The following is a 21,994-nucleotide window of genomic DNA, read 5'->3' as shown; positions in this document are numbered from 1 at the left end:
TGATGAATGGCACCTTTTTTTTATAAATAATTAACAGGCAGTAATTTCATTTCACTTGCCAGTAAGTAAATTCTTTCTTATACATAGCAAGAGCTATACCGGGGATATACAATACATCTGTAGCAATACACTTCAGACCCCCATAAAAGAAGCAAGAAACTGATCAGATGCCAAAAAACAAGCGGAGATTTTTAACTAAACACCCTTGACTAATACCTTGATTATAGATGCAAAACATCCTCTAGACCTGGAATTTGCACCATTCAAAGTTGAAACATGAGCTATGTATTCATCATGTTGATCTTCTTCCTCATCTGTTTTTGAATCAAATGAAAATCTTGGGCTCGGTAACCCATACCTTCCTCGAAAATTCGATGGCTTGACCATCGGAGAAGAAGGCACAGAATACGATGTTGGCCACGGCGATACTAACGATTGAGATGAAGAAGAAGATGATGACGAAGAAGAAGCAGCAGGAGATGAAGGGACACTGCCCTTCCTACCTGCTCCGCGTTTTGGGAATATGATGCCTACGAGATTAGGCTTCGAGTGTTTCTTTGCGGAGCATTTTGGTGAAGTGTAGAAATAGGAAGGAGGTGGTGTAAGAGGTGGAAGAGGAGTTTCGTTGTGTTTGATTCTGGGAGTACCTGGTTGAGACTCCCAATCGAAAGGCACTGCAACAGATGTTTCTCCATGGTAATCATCAACGGAGAAGCCAGACATGGTGAGTTCTCTGGTTAAAAACCTTGAGAAAAACTTGTCTCTAGGCGTCTGCTTGATCTGGGTGGACTTGGAGGAAAGAAGTAAGCTGTTTGAAGGCATTTTAATAATGATATCTCTCACTATTGCTTTAGTCTAGTTTGAATGAGTACTTGATATAAGACTTATTCATAAGTAGATGATGAAAGTAGTGGGTATGACTTAGAAGCAATTAAAGGGTATTTTATATTCAATGTGGTTTTGATAACATGTTGTCAAGTAAACAACTAATATAGGATTGCGACCAATGATCAACCATCCCATGGCTTCATATGACTCCTCACAAAACAAGTACTCTTCAGTAATATTTTGTCTCTTAAAGAAAAACCCAAATCAAGTATGGGGTCTATGGACAATATATATATATATATATATATATATATAAACTTTGATTTAGAAAGCCTAACAAAATGCAGAAATAAATAAATTATAAAAGTCATATAATTTAGTCATGTGCCGATCCAAATAAATATTTACATAGATAGGGGATTCCACATGTTGGGAAGCAAGGTTTCCACTTAGGGTCCTTCTCCTGCATGAACAACTCAATAATGGTGATGGAAGACATATAATATCCGGTTTAACCGGATCGTTAAAGTTACTCTATTCATTTATCAAACAGACATATAAGTATTCTTATTAGGAGAGAAATAAGGGGATAAAAATTTATTTGTATGAAGAAATTTGCCTTAGGTTTTTATGATTATGTTAGGAATAAAAAAATGAGATTTTTTTATACAATTTACTTCAAAATTCACATATAATTTAGTGAGGAATATGCTAAAGAGGGTATTTAGGATTGGCTGAAGGAATGCCCTTAAAGCAATAAGGTGTTTTCAAGTTACTTAAGAGTAGATGAAATCTTATTTGAAAAATAAATTATTTTGCATTTGGTTAAAATATTAATTATAAAAAATCAGCAATTATGGATAAATCCATTTATAAAGGAGATAACTAGTTATATTTATATACAAAAAAAAAAAAATTGATAAATTACAAAAATAAGAATTTAAAAAGTCAGACCAAATACTTTTAATATATATATATTTTTCATGTCATCAAATAAGGAGATCAAACCAAATACTTTTAAGTTCAATAAACAATCTCAAACACCCAGGAAAAATTCCAGTTGAAATGATTAAATTTGAGTATTTAGAAAATTTTGAATTAGAATAATTTTGATCACATTTTATCCTTTTCTAATTTTCAAATCCAAAAATTCTTAGCACCGATAGAAAGTATTCAATGGAGCACATAAAAGCTGTTTGTTGAGATAAAAATATGACAATAACACATAACACGATGTATCTACATGTGGGAGTTTAAGGAAGAATATGCGAGAAAACAAAAGATAAGAGGGAAAATATGGAGGGAAGAAGAATGGAAAAAGAGGTTTAAGAAAAGGAAATAAACAATCCTTAATTCTCTAATCTACCATTTACTAATATAAGATAAATGGTAACTTTGGTCCCCTTTTCACTTTAAAAAAAAAAAAAATCTAATCTCCAGTTTCCTTCTTGACAAATATATAAATATATTTATTAAAATATACACACACACACAAAAGGTAGCATTTGGACTGGTGGTTTTCTCCTATTTCACCATGATTACCAAATAATCTTTATGTTTACCCTAAGTTTTTACCAGATAATTGAAAAGAAAGTAATCAATCCATTCAATCACAAACCTCACCTACCACCTTCTCACCTTCCATTAACCAACCATCTATTGAAGTTTTGCTAAATAAAATTAGTAGATGTATACAAAAAAAAAAAAAAAGGGCCCTAGATTTTAACACCTCAACAACCAACTATTCCACTGCCCCAGATTTTAACACCTATCTAGAGCAATCTAATGGAGTTAACCATTCTGAATATACGGTGATTAACTATTCATAAAACTTCTAAATAACCTTAACTAGTTCTTATGACCTTCGCAATTAACTATTGTGAAAGACTTGGTCAAATTTGTGCACAAAGACTTAAGCATGAGTTTTGGCAAGATGCTAGCTCTGCCTTAAAAAGAAAGACTGAATACAAAACTTAAGCATGAATTTTGGCAAGACATTATTTAAAAAGCAAGACACAACTACCAGAACCTTGTCAAAAACCAAGGTGCCCTTGAAGTTTCATGTTCTAGGAAGTTTCTTTTGGTTGGTATCAGTGAACATTCAAGATGCAAACATCACTCTAAAATCCAAATGCCAAATTCTGTCCCTATCTTCAACTCATCAATAAATCCATCAGAGAATATACCCAATTGGGGTTGGCACATCAAACACACGGTTTACAATTTAGAGTACAAAAAGATAAAGAATGAGAATGTTGGTCTACAAATATATATATATATACACATACGTGTATACAGACACAAATATACTATGTACGGATTCATGTATGTATTTATGTATATTGAATACAAAAGAATCCCTTGATCTTCTAACGGAAGAACTCCACATCCATAGATCTGAGAGTCCACAACACCCAAATGGACAAAGTACAAGAATCAAGAGATGGGTCCTCAATTGTTGGGACGAATGTTGTCTTTAACACATTTGAAGAATTAAATATGTGGTTGTGGAAATATATCGAACACTTGGCAGGCATGCATTCTATCTTCTGGCCAATTTTGTAGCGCCCGGAAAGGAGGAGGAAAAGAAAAAAAAAAAAAAAAAAAAAAAAAAAAAAAAAAAAAAGAGGGGGGGGGGCCACGTCAGCAGGCCCGGTCAGCAGTCCCGGCCAACCGGGGCCTGCCACGTGGCAAGATCGCGTCACTCCGAAAGGAGCCACGTTGGCGATCCGCGTGGGTGCGATCCGACGGCCCAGATCAATCACGCGATCGGACGGCCCAGATTCAAACGCACGGACGGCCCAGATTCAATCAAAAACGAACGGTCCAGATTAAAACGAAATGAACGGCTGTGATCAAAAGGCAATGGGTTATAAATAGAACCTCCACACCAGACCAAAAACCCTAGCCGCCAGCCGCTCGCCGGAGAAGACGAACCAGAGGCCGACCGCCGCCACCCGCCGCCACTCGCCGCCGCACCGGGGAAATTTCCGACCGCCGATCGAGGTAAATTTCATACCCCCGACTCGTTTTTCCCCACTGATTCCTCCTATGGCCAAATCGAAGCCGAAATCCCGGCCAAACGGCCGGAATACGCGGCCGAAGCCCAGCGGCGCCGCCGCGCCCCCTCTCGGTTTTTGCCTCCGACGAGGCCCTTCCCGGCCTCCGTTCGATGCAATTTTTATATCACCGTGATCACCATTCTTTTCTCTACAGGTTGACCGAAGCCAAATCACCAAAACACGAACCTCGCCGGAGGGTCGCCATACCCGAGAGCGCCGCCGCCGGTAAGCTCCGCTTTTCCGTGATTTTTTGGCCCCCCGAGGGCCCTAGGGTTGTTTTTTGACAAGGACCGATGCGAGTGTGGCCGAATTCGGCCGAAAACAGCCAACCCGAGACGACTCGCCGCCGCCAGCGGCGGCGCCGTCGCCGGAGCACGGCGGAGCCGCCGTGCCGGAGTTGCGATTTGGGCCGAAAGAGGCCCTAGGCCTAATTTGGATTTTTTTGGAACACGTGCAGGTACTGTTAGCGTGTTTCAGTTCCTCGGGAAAAATTCAGGGAAAATTAGGGACAGCCTGCAGGCGCACTGTGAATCGTATTCGGATCCCGAAAACAAGTAAGGACCCCTCACCCTATTTCCTATCACGGTATTAAAGTTCAAAATGATAAAACGGTATTTCTTGAATTAACGCATGTGTGAAATTGCTTAAGGTTGCTAAGTAGAAGGATCGAGAAATACCTTGATTCACTTATGATGAAAATGTGCTCACGAGATCATAACATTTCTTTCAGGAAACTGATGCTCACTCTTTTTCAATCTTTCACAGTATGAAATGACCCAGATAGCAAAAATCACATCGTTTTCAAACCATATTTTCGAAATCTGCCAATCAGAAAAAAGCCAACCAACTGAATCACACAGTAAATCAGGAAAGAACGTAAAGAGGTTGAAAATGGTGTTTCACCGGCAAGAAATCCCATTTGTATTGTGTGTCATATATTTTGAGAATCTTATTTAATCGTCCTTTGTAATTTTGAAGTAATGGAAATTATCACGCTGTAATTTTAATTTAAGTATGTTTTATCAATATTATACTTACATAATTATAGAATTAAGGACCAAATGTTTTATTTTGTTCAATTAAGTACTTAAATATTCTCAATTGTTCTTAATTAGCAAACCCAATTAATAATACTAATTTTTGTATGCCACGTTAATCTATCAAATTAATTTTAATATTAAAAATAAAAAATCTATGTGATAATAAATAATTTAAACCAAACTAAGCTATAAAGTTTCAACAAAAAAAAAAAAGTAAATTAATTTAAAATAATCGATATTTACTGAACAATTGCTCTTATTTCTTCTAAGTCAAAGACTAGTTAAGGATAGGAACAAATTAAAGTTGGAGAACAATAAAATAGAATCAATAATAATCCCATAATTTTAACTTTGTAAACTTTTAAAATCTCATTTGAAAATTCAGTTTGTCGCTAAATTAATTTTGCTTTAGTGATAAATTGTTTGAAATTTAGCTTCTTTTTTTTTTAATTTTATCTAGAAATTTTTAATATAAAATTAAAATAAATAAATAAAAAGAATGTTGTATTATCAAGACGATAACAAAAAAGTAATTCTTCTAGTATGTTCCTCTTTCCTAATTCAAATCTTTGTTAAAGTATTTCTTTTTTTTGAATTCTAAATATAAAAATTAAAAATATATTAAACTCCCGTGCATGCAAAAAGATTATCAACAAAACTCTTAATTAATAATCATCAACACGATAGTCTATTACTTAAAATTTTAGGTTATATTTAAAAGTCACAAATTTAAGTTTTATTAAAGACAGTATAATTTATTATTTTAAAATAATAAAATTCATTATGTATTATCGGCAGATATTTGTATTTAAATTTCAATTTTTTTAAATTTAAATCTTACATTTTTTAAAAAAAATTTATGTCAGTTTTGACTATATCCGTTAATAATCTCATAAATTTTTTACACCTAGCCACATGACACCGCGTGGTTGATTACTTAAGTAATGTTTTGAAACAACCTACTTAGATATTATTTAATAGTTACATGATGTCAACATTTTCTTCATCTCTAACTTGGCACCAGCATCATGGAAAAGAAGAAGGAGATAAACCAAGCAACTAAGTTAATTCACCTCCATGTTTTGGTTTCCAATTTCCAATTCAAGGTTATATAAACCTCATGTTTTAATGTGCCAAATGCCTGCTCCCAAAGGGCCTTACCATCACCTTCCTCACCACTGCTTTTTCTACTCACAACTCATTTAACCTATCCCTAATTTTACTACTACCAAAGTTTGACCAATTTGGTTTATTAAAATCTATTTATTACTACTACCAAGCCTCTGTCAAAGTTCTTCTTGTACGATTATTTTATATTGCGAATGTTAAACTTATCTCGTGATTTAGACATCAATAATTCAAAAAATTAAGTTGAAAATTAAAAAGACAATTGAGAAGAGAAATAAGGATAATTAGAGACGTTTTGATGCATTTAATATAGGTGTAATGAGGATGCCAAATGACAATGATGTGGCATCCACACGGACAATTTCAAAACTACACTTAAAGTGTTTGGCCATAGTGCCATGTTATTATCATAATATTGTCATGCGTTTAAATATAAATAATTTTTATGATTATTATTAGAGGTCATAAGATTTAGTATAAATTTAAAAGTAGAAAATAAAATTTGAATTTTTTTAAAAAAATGGATGTGTAATTTGGCTATTTTCAATAGTATATGGTGCATTTTATTATTTTAATCCAAATATTATTGATAAAAATTCTAAAAAACAATTACTTAACCTGATAATATGTTGGTCTAGCGCTTAAATTTTAGTCATTTACTTAAAATTCAAAATTTTATATATTATTAAAAATGTAAAACTAATTATTTTATATATAATAATAAATTGACAATGATCAACTTATAGTGCTTGATTTAATAGGCTTAAACTTAATTCATCAATGTGATACTGGAGCTCCAGTTATTACAATTCTAACAAAAAACTTATTCTTTAATAGATTAACTTTTTCTAGTTAGAATAACGACAACGAGTTAATATTCGATTACTCTTTTTATGATTTAAAAAAATTTAAAATATTATCCTTTTTTACTTTGTTTTTCTATGGTGGTCAAGGAAAAGAAAAAAATTTTATGGATCCCAAACATTTTTTAAAAATTTCTCTTGATCAAAATCTATAACTAATTGAGGAACTAAAATAGATATTTTTTGTTTTTTACTTCCACTATTAATAGTCTTATACATCATTTAACATATATAACTAACTTAAAATTTTAACTTTTTCTTAATTAGTATTGAAGTTTCACTTTAAAAATGAATCTATTATTTTATACAAAAATTAATTTCAATAGCATTTTGAGATAATTTTGGTGGTCTTTTTCTTTTTATCGTTCAATATAATTTTATTGAATTGAATTTTAATATTATATATATATATATCTAAGAAAGCATCTTATGTAACGGCCCCGAAATTTTAAAGAAAATAAATCATTAATTAAGTACGGAAGCAAAATAATTAGTTAGGGTTTACATTCCTTACATAATAATTTAAAGTATTAAATAGTATTACGAGAATTATCCTTTTAAATGAAATACAAAAAATTAATGAAATAAACGGAAAATAAATAAAATTGGTATATTACTCGCAACCCTCTTGTGGATCAGGTTGTATATCATACTCCTCTTAATCTGAAATGATTAAATAATGAATGAGTTATACTAGCCCAATAAGAATATCACGTTACTCAACGACACATAAATGAAGGTTGGTAGAAAAATCAAAACAACTAATGGAGCTCTTAATTAAACAAATCTATTTATTATAAACCAAATTTTTTGTTATCTACTTACCGTAGTGAGATTTACAAAAACAACTTATACAAACAATAACATAAATCAGATCATGCTTTCATATGTAATCGATTTGAACAACAATTTTATCCTTTATCAACCTACTAGTATCAATGAGGGTTCATAGGGATGTCCCTACAATACGTGAACCATTTTCTTTAACATTTCAAATTAACGGATCGTCCTCATACCCCGTCCGATATGAATGTCAAACCACTAAATCTCAATATCTCGTCCCGTATAAGGGTGAAACGGGTCGTCCCCATACCCTATTCGGTATGAGCGCCAAATTACCAAATATTGATACCCCATCCGGTATGAGGCAACGTTCACGGTATGGTTCTCTATGCACCCGGTCTATTCACCATCTCCTAAGATATCCAATAAGGCTATCGTTTCATCCGTTCAATTAACCACGCAATTTTCTATTTTATTTTAATCTCCCTTTTTTTCAATTCAACTGTAAACCCATAAAACAAATAATACATGCATTCAAATCTATAAAATCGATCAATCAAATACTATCATGCATTCAAACCGTAAAAATAATCAATAGAAATAACAGTAGATAATTTTCGGTTCTGTCTCCATTAGTAACCCCTAATTAATTATGGATATTTTTTAAATTGTACAAAACACCGTATTATTGTTAATTTGACTTTAATTCCATAACAGAGAATATGGTGAAGGATTTTTACTCAATTTGATGCCCAAAAAATAAAACTTGTTGACTGCGCTTACTGGCGATTCTCGGATTTCCTGAATTTTTTTTCAGGGATTAAAACGCGTTACAAGTACTTATAAATATCCTAAAAAAAAAATCCAAAAACAGTGTCAGGACCCCTTTTTAGCCAATTTCAGAATTTCAGCACGGCAGCGGTCCGCTTTGAGTTGACTATTTTCGGCCGAATTCGTCCGGTTTTGCATCAATCCCTGTGACAAAATACATTAAGAGGTCTCGGTTGACCGAAAAAATCGAAAAACTGAAACTCACTAGCGGTGGAGCTCTCTAGTGCGACTGCTCTGCCGGCTCATTTTTACAGTTGGGTATTTTACTTCAATCAACCTGTAGAGAATGAAACGGTTATTACAACGATGAAAAAATTTTGCATAACGAAAATCGGAAAAGGCCTCATCGGAGATAATTTTTGCAATTTCCTGCGGCAGCACCACTAGGTTTTGCCTGCGGTTTCCGGCCAAGTAGCTGATCTTTTTGCTCCAATTTTTTCATGAGGGTGTTTAAAATTGAATTCCGAGTAAATGAGAATTTTTATCTCTTTTGACGGTCGGAAGTGGTTCCGGCGCCACGGCAAGTGGCGGCGGCTCTCTTTCACGGCGGCCGTGGCGTCTGCTCTCTTTCACGGCGGCTGGGTCTTCTTCTCTGACGAGGGTGTCTGGCGATAGGGTTAGGGTTTAGTGTGAAGAGGGTTATTTATATTTGTCTCTTTTTAATCTGGACCGTCAATCGTGTTTGATTTGGACCGTTCGATCGCGATTAAATAGTGAATGAAACTGTACCGTTCATCGCGATCTGATCTGAACCTTTTGATCGCATTTGGGGAGGGAACACATCCAGGCCATCCGTACGGGCGGGAGCAAATCTTGGTCGATCGATTGCGGGCACGCAGATCCCCCATGTGGCCTCTCGTGTGGCACTGCGTCAGCGTCCGTTGTCACGCGGCATGTTCTAGTTCATCGGAGCTGCTAACCGGGTATCCTACGTGTCACAACTTTTATAAATTATATTTTGACCCCTAATTTCTGATTTTTCCTTCAAAAATACTCTCAAAACTCAAATTTTTACTCATTTTTTTCAAAATTGTTTTCAATTTTATCCTCTTTCAAATTTCTTTTATTTTTACACTAAATTAAAATAAAATAAAGAAATTTTAAAAATTACATTTACAAATTAATTTAAATTACAAAAAATTAATTAGGGTATTACATCTTATTATCATAAGTTATTATTGGGAAAGACTTGTTACCCAAATATAAAATAAATGGTTTTCTTTATAATAAATGAATTTACATTAAATTAAAGGATTCATTGGTTGTTTTTCTTATTTTTACTAATTTTTAATTTTCTATATTTGTAATTAGTATGATATTCTTATTAGGTTAGTGTAACTCACCATTTCATTAACTATTTTAAATCCAGATCCCGATTAACAAGAGGGTTGTAAATAGTTCATCACTCAAACTCCCTTCAAAAACTAGTGAATATCGTTTTAAAATTGCTTAATTATTTATTTTTTGTTTATTTCTTTAATTTTTGTTTGTTCCTTTAAAATAGACATTCACATAATCCTATTTGTCATTCTAAATTATTGTGTAAAGAATATAAACCATAACTCTATTATTTCATTTCACATTTAATTTATAATTTTATTTTTATTTAAATTTCGGACCTTTACAAATTTATTGAATTGAATTTTAATATTATTGATATATGTACATATATATACATATATAAGAAAGCATCTTATTATCAGCAAATTGTAAATGGTGATATGTAAATCATAAATAGTTTACACACACTTGTCTTATAACCACAAAACAATATGAAATTTTACAAATATCATGTAGAGATTTGATATTACACACATAATTAAGAACTCACAACAACTTGTTATTAGTTGGTTTGTGAAAGTTTGTCTATTTCCAGCATAAGACTAAGTTAAAAATTAAACCGAGCTACTAACTCACAATTTCAAGCATTTATTATAAAAAAGTTGTAGTAAATTAATAGACACTAACATTATACAAATTTTAAATACAATATTTTTTAAACTATGAATGTATCACCATCGTATTATCTATCATATTCTTTTCATATTAATTTGAGTATTAAAATGGATCTCCTTAAAATAAATTGACAGATGATATTTATATATATATATCTCTTCTTTTCGAGAAAACTCTATCAACTTTATTGTACTAATTAATATTTCAATTTACTAATAACATGACTAATTATTTATTAATTTATTATTAATCTCTCGTATCATGTTAATGTCACCATTCACCTTTTTAATACATCTATTGAGTTATCAACTATGCTTCTCTTGGCTTCATTTCAAGATTTGACTTCATGAATTATCTTTAAAATTTGTACATTTATCATGTAATATGAATATAACTAATATATATAATATATAATTTTAGACAATAAATAATTCAAAAAAAAAAAACAAAGAAGAAAAGTTTATTTTAATTATCTCGAAGTTATTAGAAACAAAGGATTTTTCAGTAAGAATGAGAATATAAAATGCTTTATTCCTACAAGTGGGGAGATCACGATAAAATCCTTCAGGATGTTAAGCACTTATAAATAATAAGAAGATAATTATTAAATTAATTTATAAAATTTGATACTTATTGTGTACAATATTTTTTTATTATAATTTAATATTTAATATTTTTATTTAATTCAAACGTTCATAATGTTTTTTTTTTCATAAAAAGAATTTATGCGCACTAATTAACAATAATAAAAAAAAAACTAATATTATTATTAATTTATTAATTTAATTAATTATTTAAAGTCAACTTTAATTTATTTTTTAAAAACATTTAAATACAAATTAATTATTTATTAAAAACTTAAATATTTAAAATAAATAAGAGATCTCAAAAATCAAATTATATCAAAAAATAATTAATTACAATAAATACTAAAAGTTTTAGAATAAATTAATAATTTGTCCTAAATAAGATTAGTAATTTAATTTGAATGATTTTCTTATTGATTAAGGATTAACCTTTTTTATCTTGATGTAAATGACAATAAATATATTTCATTATATGTTGACAGAGTTTATTACCATCTTAAATTCTTTTTTTAAAAAAAATAAAAATAAATGAATACATATATATATATATATCTCTATATCTATATCTTTTTATATTAATTAATCTAGTAGCTTGTAATTAACGTCGTACTTATAATAATTATTTATTTTTGAATTTTAAAATAAGTCCACATATTTAGATGTTATTATTGATATATTTTTTGGTGGGTAAATATTTTTAATACCTACTGTATAAATACACGTGTATCACATCCCATTTCACAGAGTGTCACTACGTTGCTTTTTCGAGTTTGGACACGCAAACATATGTATTTTTGAAGTTTTTTAAGTCGTATTCTACAAACAGCTTTTTTCAAAAGTTCCGCTACTTCTCAGCTGACAAAAAACCAGGTGGCAAACACAAACTGGTTCACCTGTCCACCGTCGGATTTATCTGGCACAGACGATCTCACCAAGGAGCAGAGAGCTCACGAGTTTAACTACCGAGACGCCCGCACTGGATTACTTGCCTAATACAGAATCAAGGTCAGTCAAGCCTGCCCATAAGTTTTAAAAGGGTCCCCCACAAACTTCGATATTATATTCATAATAATAAATAAATAAAAATAAATGGTGATTTATTGTCATCCTAACGTGAAAATTGTTTGAACTCTCTGTATAATTATCTCCATTTCCAAGTTTTCATTTTTCTTTCAAATATATATTCAGAAAAAGGGGGAAAGCGGAGGAGAAATAAAAAAAGAGAAGGTTTGATTCTGGGGAATCGCCGACGAATTGTATTCATCAAATTCAAAGGTAATCACTGTATTCTCGTGATTAGTGACGACAGATACCTAGTTTTGAAAGTTAATAGTGATTCCATTTTGAATAATCTGTTTCTAAGCGGGATTTTCTTCGGAACTTTATTATTTTCGTTTCTCGGATGGTTTTGTTTGTTCATGGACGAGATTTGATCAACGGGCTTAAGAGACGTGGATATATGATTCGTTGCCGGTTTGGTGAAATTTTTAGCTGCTGTTTTTGGTGTTTATTTGGGGTAATCATATGAAGTTCCGTCTTCTTTTTTCTAATTTTGCGTGTATTTGACTGTCATCTGGAGTTTTGATCCCTCTGATTTTAGATTTTTCCATATTAACCATTGTGGATTTTGTTAATTGATGATGTGATGGGAACAAGTTTTGTTTTGGACAAATCTTCTCTGAATATTCTTGTTTCTTTTCACAGAGAGAGCGAAAGTGAGTCCTGATTTTTCTTCCTTTGTAAAGGGAAATATTTGATATTTTTCTTTTTTGGATGTTTTGCGTGCATTTTTAATTGATATATGTAATCTGTGGCTTCCTATTAAGATTATTTCTGAATGATTGATTGATTGATTTTTTTTTTCGTTTATAAGTTAAAAATTGATTACTGTTATGCCTTTCGGCGGGGGGAGGGAATTGAATTGCCATCTTTATTTCTGGTCACAATTATTCATTGATTATGGTTCTCTTGGTTTCCAGAATAGCTAATTTTATTTTGTAGCAGTTGTTGGAATGTGATAGTGTCCAACTTGCGGGACGAAATTTCACCCATAGGAAACCTGCAAGAGATAAGGGAAAAATATAGTATAGTTATTATGCTGAGAATCTGGTGAGCATATGAATGTTAATTGGTTAATGGTTAATGGGATCAGAATTTCCATTAGGCCTACTATTGACAAATTTAACTGCTCTATTAGTATCGTTATTTCGTTCTTTTGGTTTCTTAGGATGTGAAGTATGATCCATGAACTTTTTTTTTTTCAGGTGCTAAGTCATAAAATTGACGGTCATCTGCTAAATTTCCCAGTATTTGCTGAAAGCTCCCAATATCTTTGTTCTATTCATTCTTTCTACATTTTCTAAGTTATCTTTTGGGATTAGAAAAAGGCAGGGAATGCTGAAAGATGTGCCTCACCGCAAAGAAATCTGTCACTGAGATTCATGAGATTCCATCATCAAAACCAGAAGTGCTGCCTGTCTTCTTAATTGATGAGACTGGATCAATAAATCACAGCTCACTTCCTTCATGTGCCCAAAAGCTTAATTGGTCTGTAAGTTATAATGTTCCTGTTGTGTTAATTCATGATCTCAGTGAAGATGGTTGAGCTGTTACTGCAATAGATAACTCCTGTTCTGTAAATTTAACGTAAGGTGTCACAGCAGGAGATAGTAATATTTGTTTATATTAAGTTTCATAAGTTATGGAAAATAAACCGAAGGTGTTGACACAAAGATATGAATTGGGGAGATTATTGGGCCAAGGAACTTTTGCAAAGGTTTACTATGCAAGGAGTATAAGAACTAACCAGAGTGTGGCCATTAAGGTTATTGACAAAGAAAAGATTTTGAGAGTTGGGCTTATTGATCAGATAATGCGAGAGATATCTGTCATGAAAATTGTTAGACACCCTAATGTTGTACAACTTTATGAAGTCCTGGCCACCAAAAGTAAGATTTACTTTGTCATGGAATATTGTAAAGGAGGAGAGCTCTTTAACAAGGTTGCTAAAGGAAAATTAAAGGAGGATGCTGCACGGAAATACTTCCATCAGCTGATTAATGCAGTCGATTTCTGCCATAGTAGAGAAGTTTACCATCGTGATATAAAGCCAGAGAATCTATTATTGGATGAGAATGAAAATTTAAAGATTTCTGATTTTGGTTTGAGTGCACTTGCTGATTCTAAGCGCCAAGATGGCCTACTACATACAACCTGTGGTACTCCTGCATATGTTGCTCCTGAAGTCATTAACAGAAAAGGCTATGATGGAGCAAAAGCTGATATTTGGTCTTGTGGGGTGGTCTTATATGTCCTTTTGGCTGGTTATCTCCCTTTTCATGATTCAAATTTGATGGAGATGTACAGGAAAATTGGCAAGGCAGAGTTCAAGTTTCCTAATTGGTTTTCTCCAGAAGTTCGTAAGCTGCTGGTCAGGATATTGGATCCAAACCCCAGTACTAGAATTTCTATTGCTAAAATAAAGGAAAGTCATTGGTTCCGGAAGGGATTGAATTCTAAGCAGAATAAGGCAGGAACAGAAAGTGATATTGCAGCTTCACCAGATACATGTGCTTCTGGGCCCCGTGAGAGTGGCAACATGGCTGCTGAGGCAAAGCAAGAGTTAGTCCAACCTCCAAACTTGAATGCTTTTGATATTATCTCCCTCTCTGCTGGATTTGATCTGTCTGGATTGTTTGAGGATGATTTTCAAAAGAGAGAAGCAAGATTTACCTCCAGACAACCTGCCTCGGTCATCTTCTCTAAGCTGGAAGAAATTGCAAAGCGGTTGAAGCTGAAGATAAAGAAAAAGGATGCTGGATTGTTGAAATTGGAAGGTGAGAAGGAAGGAAGAAAGGGAATCTTGTCTATTGATGCAGAAATTTTCCAAGTAACTCCCACCTTTCACTTAGTAGAGGTGAAAAAATCCAATGGAGATACACTGGAATATCAGAAGGTGGTGAAAGAAGATATAAGGCCTGCACTTCAAGATATTGTTTGGGTTTGGCAGGGTGAGCAACAACAGCAGTCCCTGCCAGCATCTCTGGGAGAGTCGCATCAATATGAACAACAACAGCAGCAACAGTGACTTTTAACAGCAGTTCTCATGAGAGACCTTATATTCCTAGTGTCAAATGGTATCTTATCTTTGTGTACTTTCATAACCTTCTCATTTCGTAGGTGTTTATGTTGTGTTGTTTTCGTGAGCGGTAGGTGTTTACACATGCCTATCATTTTTCTGTTATTTTATTTGTCATGTTATTTGAGTCCTTTTGTTTCCAGTTCTCTTTCTTATACTGAAAATACATTCTGTTATAGGATTTGTGCTCAAAGAGTAAGTTAAATAATCCCCTGCATTTTCATGCTCTTTTTATTATTTGAAACCAGGGTCGTACATAATTTAACTACCAGCAGTATTTGCGTGTCATCCAGTATTGATTCAGAAAGATTATTATATGATTTTATTTGGTAAGAATTAGCTTTTCCAATTGGAAACTTATATTGAGGACAACCATACACCAATTTACAGACATCGGTATTTCAAGAAGTTCTGACTTAGCACATGAACCTAAAGCTTAGTGGTGTATGGTTCACACTTGTCTTGTGAACTTAAGTTGTAAACCTTGTCTACTCATGTCCGGTATGTGCAACCCTCGTTTTTTTAGATAGTTGTGGCTTTGGCCACGGTAGTGATAGGTGAGACAGGTGTGCTTCATAGTGACATTGGACAATAATGTTACTGGTTATTGGACAATGTTACCAGACTAGATTACTACATAATATTCTCTGAGTATTACGAAGTAATAAGTGGATGAAAACTTTGAGAGGTGCGGTGGGTCATTAATAGTCTCATCTTTTACAGATAAGAAACGCTGTTTATCTATGTTAGAGGACGACAAATGGATGGATGCCCCGATTGTTAGGATATTTCCATTGATGTCTTGTTGTAAGATTATGAAAACCTTGTCTGGGTCACATGAGTTGGCTTGTTGCTGAGGCTTTTGCTTTTTTAAAAAGACAGTCTTGTTGGTTGAAGTGGAGGAATTTGATTGCTAGGCCCTTGCTGATTCACCTTGTCTGGGTTCAGAAGGTCAAGCTGGGTTTTTTTTTTCTTGTGACTGATTTGATAAAATTTGTCCTCCTTTTTCTTTTGCTTTTTGAGGCTAATCATGTTGACAAACGTCTTTACCTGTACTCGGTTTGATTTTAGGTTGAATCATGATGACATCAGTCTTTGTAATCTTTTGCTATTTACCATCTGAGGTGAAGGATTTGTGAGTCTGAAGTTTTTAGTTTAAAGTGCAGCATGCCTATCTTATTGTTGAAGTCATTTTATGTTAATAATTATTTAGATTGGGGAATAATAACCTTACAGACTAGTCTTGTTTATTTGAAATAGGGGGAAAAAAAAAAGAGAGAGGGTATTTTGCTATTTGCAATTGCAGCTTAATATGGCGACCTTAGGCCTACGTGGTCTGCTACTATTTAGAGAAAATTTCTTTTTTCAAATGCTCATCACTTTATTTTGTCACTAAACTGTTTGAGTTTAAATTTTGAATTTGTAAATTCTCACTGGATCTTCTAAAGTGAAATGATCTGTTTTAATATAGATGAATTGGTTGTTGATACTCCTCAATATCAAATTACCCAATAAATAAAAGAAGAAAAAAGAAAAGTAAACGTTTTATCTTTATATAAAATCTAAAATTTTAGGTTCTAATAAGTAGGAGCAGAAGTTGGAACTTTCCAGCAACACAAACAAAGCCACTCCTCATTTGCAACTACATTGATAAAAACTTTAGATTAAATTAATTAAATCAATTTTCTGAAAAACAGTTCGATAATTAAATTATGTTTTTATTGTTTAAAATAATATATTAAATTTTAATCTGGTATTTTTATTTTTAATTTATTTATTTTTAAATTTTTATATTTTTGTATTTAAAGTACAAACAGATAGGGATGTTTAAAAAATTACTATTTTACGCAAAATAACAAATATTGGAGTTAACATAGTAAATTATTATGAAATCTTTGTTGATTTTAAATTAGTTTTAAAATTTTTCTAGCTATCGCTCGTATATGTACATGTATATATATATGTACATATATCTATTTTATGTCTCATTGTTGTTGAGATTACTTTTATTCTTCTATCTTCTCCCATTGTAAATTGATCATTTAGTACTTAATGCAGCACATGTAAGCACGTCTAAGAAAAATGTAGGATATGTAAGCAATGTATCCACCATTTTATTCATACAATCTGTTATTCATAACTAATATATCCCAACATTCTATAACTGGACATAACTGGGAGACCAAGTCAAGTCAATAATCTCAGGAGGGAAAGTAGAAGCAGCTTTCCTCTTCTTTCTGTTGGATCCAGTTCTGCAACAAGGAGATGGGGTCAACAAGTCTATGACCTCAACATCAACACACACAGAGGAGTTGGACTGTTTTTCATTTGAACATGGCTGTTGACCTTCATCACCATTTGGTATGCTCCTCAATTCTTGTTCCCCCTTTTGCTTTCCGAAAACGATACTGCTTTCTTTAACCAAGCCAGTCATATTTACATCTTCTGCAATTTCTTCAGCACAAAAGCTTGTGGCTTTTGAATATGTCCTAACCGGTGAATCAAGCAAACTAAAGGATCGTGTATTATCCAAACCTATTGCGGAATCTTCACGTTCTTCAGACCATCCAAAATGCTGATACGAAGAGCTATGTGAATGATCAGTTGAACCACTAACTGCCACGTCTGCAAATGTCTCTGGAGCAGCTTCACCAGTGTTACCATCTGCATTTATTCCAGTTGCAGCTTCGCCGAAGTTACTATCTTCATCATGTTCTCCTCCATCATCCAAGTCTTTCTCATCCTCGAACATATTCTCACCTCCTTTGGAATAGCAGGGAAGTTCATCCACGGAACAAACTTGGACCTTCATGTGTTTTGGTAAGCTTGGACAAACAGCACCATGATGTGTGTATTTTGTTGAGAAATAGTTCGCAGTGATGTTCAAGCTGATAACAGAGGAACAAAAAAGACTGATTACTGATTACTGATTTGGATCAAACCAGAACTAGGAGGCTAAAACGTGAGATGTTTACTGTCCAGGGTAGACTAATACCTATTCCAGGCTGGAAGGCAGAGCATTGTATATGCAAGTTTTATCTTATTAGCAACTCCAGAAAAGGATTTAAAACTTGCAGCTTCCTGCCTTACCGCTACTGATTCTGCTGGATGCTGCCACGCCCACTCAAACTGCGAGTGTCAATCCAGTAGAACATCAAATATGATACCATCAACTAACATTTTATCCAAAAATGTTTATATTCTTTGTTACTATAGGAAGAATTTGCAAATATTGAATCAATAAGCAAATTTAGAACGAAAATTTTAGCAGTCTAAAAACACCATCTATAGGATATAAGATCGTTGAAGATTAGTCACTTCCTTTTTTTTGGACTTAAAAAAAATCATCATTCTTCATCCCACAATTTACATTGCTTTCCATGTATAATTTTCTTCTAACAAACCACACACAGCAGGAGTTGGACATCCTATCACGTGAAAAAATAATTTTTTAAGTAAAAAATTCATATATTTTGATAATTAGTTGACATTTGCACATCAATAATACAACAATCTCCTAACGAGAACATATAAAATACATAATGTAACTCGAATCAGCACCCTCGTACAAAGAAGTGGAAGTATCAATTATCCAGCCAAGAAATAGTTGGTAATACCAAAAAGCAATTTAACACCCACATGGTTGAATTTTTATTCTTTTTCACTCTATGCATTGACAGAACGTATTTAATAGATAGGATTATATCATTATTTTCATTTTACCCATAATTGAACTAATCCTACTTTTACTGAATTCTATGGTTATAAATTTCCATTTTTACTTGGTTAAGTAAGAATCCTATATCTCTTACTAGCTTTGACTAGATAGTAGAAGTAAGCTTTACCTCATTTCTACTTTATTTTTATTCTTATTCGATGAAAATAAACTTTTAAAACATAAGTGCCTGATCTATAAACTAAGGCTATATTTGAAACAAATTTATGATATTTTTAGAAGATTAATTTTCATCCTGCCAATAGAATCATTATTCTTTAAACTATAGTACCTAAACTGAAGTATAAACAAATAAAATTCACATCTTCCAAACATTAGCCTAAATTTTCATCCTCTAAATGGAATTACTAGTTAGAAGATTAATTTTATTCCACTCACTGGAATTATATTCTCTACTCTTTAGCACCTAAGCTAAGTATGAAAGTCAAAGTAAAATTCAGAATACAAGTTCACATGTTCCAAACATAGCCTAAACTATGCGGAGTATCAACCGATCTGAAGTTGGTGACTAACAGATTCTGAAGATGATGCTATGCAGCTTCAAGCAAAAGAAAGAAAGCAAGCAATGGGTGTAGAAGATGTATAACCTGAAGGGCAGAAACATTAGTTGGGAAACCATAAATGCACAGAACCATTTCCCAAGGACGCTTGCTCTTTGTCCTCCACGCACCACTCCTGATCTCTCCATTGTGCTGCCTAATCCGACGCCGTGGGTTCACTGTAAACCTATAATTAATCCAATCTAAGTAAGCCGATCACTCAATAAGAAGTAATGAGTTCCAGAAATTGTTAGGCTGAGCGAATATACTGTATCTACCGCTGCGAAAATAATGAGAAACGAAAGGGGAAAAATTAAATTCTGGTGGCGAAATTGAAATATTTGACATGGGGAATCGAAGATTTGCTGGCCTTAATGGATCATCAAATGGATATGTGGAAGAGTACAGTGATGAGAAAACCCAAGATGTGGATTTTAAAGCAACAAAACGAGCAGAAAAGACTCTGATACTGATGGGAAAAGGAATCAAGAGAAAAGATCCCAAATATCTTTAACAAGAAAATGAAAGAAAGCGAATTAAATTTAAAGGAAGATCAGGGAAGATGCTAACCCGATGTAGGTTTGGCCCTTATGGCGTGGGTTGATAGATGTTAACAAGTAGCAAGCGAAGAACCTCTTTCCCTTTTGTTCTTCGTCTTCCTTTTCTCCATTTTCTTCGAAATTTAGGGTTTTAAGGATTTCTGCTCGATCCTTTCTCTTTCTCATCATTCTAGGGTTTTGAGTACATCCGCTCCCTTCTTCTTGCCCGAATCTGCTCTGTATACTTTCTTTTTCCTTTCTTTTTTTTTTTTTTTTTTTGCGGGGATTTTGAAGTGTTTTTCTCTCTAATTCGACCGTTGGTACATCGCCCTCTGTTCTATTTAGAGTAAATGAAATTAAGAGTTTAATATTTGAAAAATATATTAATTACATTTTCTGGCATCAGTTTTATTTGTTTTATTTTTATCTTTAAAAATTTTATTAAGTTCTTAATCTTATAAAAATTAATAATTATATATTAATATCCAATATATAAGTGTAGTTAAGTGAGTTAATGATATAGTTAAACCAGTTAATTTTGTAATTAGTTCTAATCAGTTGTGGTTAGGTTAATTAATCTTCCTCTCTCTCTTTCTCTCTGTCTATAAATACTTTTCCCCTCATTAATGAAAATACAACTTCAGTTTTTTCTCATTCCCGACTATTCTCTGCCTCTCTCTCTCTCTCTCTCTCTCTCTCTCTCTCTCTCTTGATCATTCTTGATTTAATACAACACCCACCATTTTTCTTCTGTGTCTCTGTATCTCTCTCTGCAAGCAACCCACAGATTAATCACAGAGAGAAACAAAGAGAGTGGCAAGAAATATGTCCACTGAGGCTAATTCTGATTTTCCTCTCGGCTACTCTTGCCTAGATGCTTCGTCATCAAGAACCTCAAATCTGAGCCCCAACAGCTTCCCGATGATCTCGATGTTGCCACAACGATTCTTCCGATTCCACCATTCGCTTCTACAAGTTTCTGCTTCTCTCTGCATTTTCTTGGGTTTCGTTTCTCCTACCGTTTTGTGGGAACTAATTTTCTTTAATTAATAATGTTAAGAATTTTCTTCTTTGCGTAATACTTGATGAAATTGATATGGGTCTAGATTGGGGAGGCTTTGAAGTCTTGATCTTGAACGTGTGTTGATATGGCAAGTGGTTGGTATTTATGGAGGCATCTGGGTTCTTCTCCGAAGTCTTCATGATTTCTTTCTTGGTAGCCTCAAGATAAATAATCACGCTTTACCTTTGGAGGTGGTGGTGGTAATTGATGATTCTTGTCGGTATATACTCCGTAATTTCAGATCAGCAAATCGCATGTTGTTGTTGTTGTTGTTGGTGAAAATACATGAACTATAAAATCTCTGTATAGATTTTGGATTTGGAGGAAGTGCAAGAATTTTATGATGCTCCATTTGGAGAATTTTTTCGATATTTGGAGGAAGTGCAAGACTCTAGGCGGTGCTCATATCATGTCTGGTTTACAGAGTCGAAGTGATTCTACAGTTAAGTGTTTCTTTCTCGAGAAACACATTTAAGGATTTGTAACTCTCTATTTAGTTTTCAACAGGAATTTCCAGAGGGGAAAAGGAATCGAGAGAAAAGATCCTATCTTGAGAAAGAAAACGAATAAAATTTTAGGGTTTTGGGAATTTCTTCTGCTCGATCCTTCCTTCTTCTTGCCTGAATCTGCTTAGTATTCTTTCTTTTTCTTTTTCTTTTCAAAAATTTTTGAAGTGTTTTTTCTTGCTTCTTGCTCCAATTCAACCGTTTCGTACCTCCGTGCCAGTTAGAGTAAATAAAATCAAGATACTATTTTTATTTTCAAAAATTTTATTAATTTCTTAATCTTGTAACAATTAATAATAATGTATTAAGATATAATTTATTTAATTATGTATATATCACATTTAATTTTTGTTTGTATTGATAAAATAGTATAATTGTATATTTGAATAAATTTT

The 21,994-nt window shown here is 33.0% G+C and overlaps 3 protein-coding genes and 1 long non-coding RNA gene across 5 annotated transcripts; 2 read left to right on the top strand and 2 right to left on the bottom strand.

Annotated features, from left to right (window-relative positions):
* Positions 1-917, bottom strand: LOC110823680 (uncharacterized). The gene has a single exon (XM_022054117.2). The coding sequence runs from the start codon at positions 820-822 to the stop codon at positions 196-198; it is 627 nt and encodes a 208-aa protein (XP_021909809.2). The 5' UTR covers positions 823-917; the 3' UTR covers positions 1-195.
* Positions 918-3,406: 2,489 nt separating this feature from the next.
* On the top strand, positions 3,407-4,908 carry LOC148268975 (uncharacterized). Its single transcript, XR_015817252.1, has 3 exons — positions 3,407-4,115; positions 4,348-4,444; positions 4,621-4,908. It is a non-coding gene; the product is annotated as an uncharacterized LOC148268975 (long non-coding RNA).
* Positions 4,909-12,181: 7,273 nt separating this feature from the next.
* On the top strand, positions 12,182-15,424 carry LOC110823886 (SOS3-interacting protein 1). Of its 2 annotated transcripts, none has more exons than XM_022054382.2 (2): positions 12,182-12,353; positions 13,343-15,424. In XM_022054382.2, exon 2 carries the CDS (start codon positions 13,780-13,782, stop codon positions 15,163-15,165), a length of 1,386 nt encoding a protein of 461 aa, XP_021910074.1. In that variant the 5' UTR covers positions 12,182-12,353; positions 13,343-13,779; the 3' UTR covers positions 15,166-15,424. The 2 variants fall into 2 exon arrangements, with proteins under 2 accessions (XP_021910074.1, XP_021910075.1); XM_022054383.2 differs by lacking the exon at positions 12,182-12,353 and adding an exon at positions 12,386-12,594.
* A 1,884-nt stretch (positions 15,425-17,308) lies between these two features.
* Positions 17,309-20,349, bottom strand: LOC110823887 (Excinuclease ABC, C subunit, N-terminal). The gene is made up of 4 exons (XM_022054384.2): positions 20,062-20,349; positions 19,540-19,678; positions 18,212-18,345; positions 17,309-18,104 (listed from the first exon to the last, which is right to left on the bottom strand). Exons 1-4 carry the CDS (start codon positions 20,217-20,219, stop codon positions 17,375-17,377), a joined length of 1,161 nt encoding a protein of 386 aa, XP_021910076.2. The 5' UTR covers positions 20,220-20,349; the 3' UTR covers positions 17,309-17,374.
* Between the last annotated feature and the right edge of the window lie 1,645 nt (positions 20,350-21,994).

The sequence above is a fragment of the Carica papaya genome, chromosome 2, assembly GCF_054855325.1.
Source record: "Carica papaya isolate Zhongbai chromosome 2, ASM5485532v1, whole genome shotgun sequence".
Taxonomy (NCBI): domain Eukaryota; kingdom Viridiplantae; phylum Streptophyta; class Magnoliopsida; order Brassicales; family Caricaceae; genus Carica; species Carica papaya.
The sequence above is the reverse complement of the archived record's forward strand: the minus strand, read 5'-3'. Positions and strand labels throughout refer to the sequence as shown.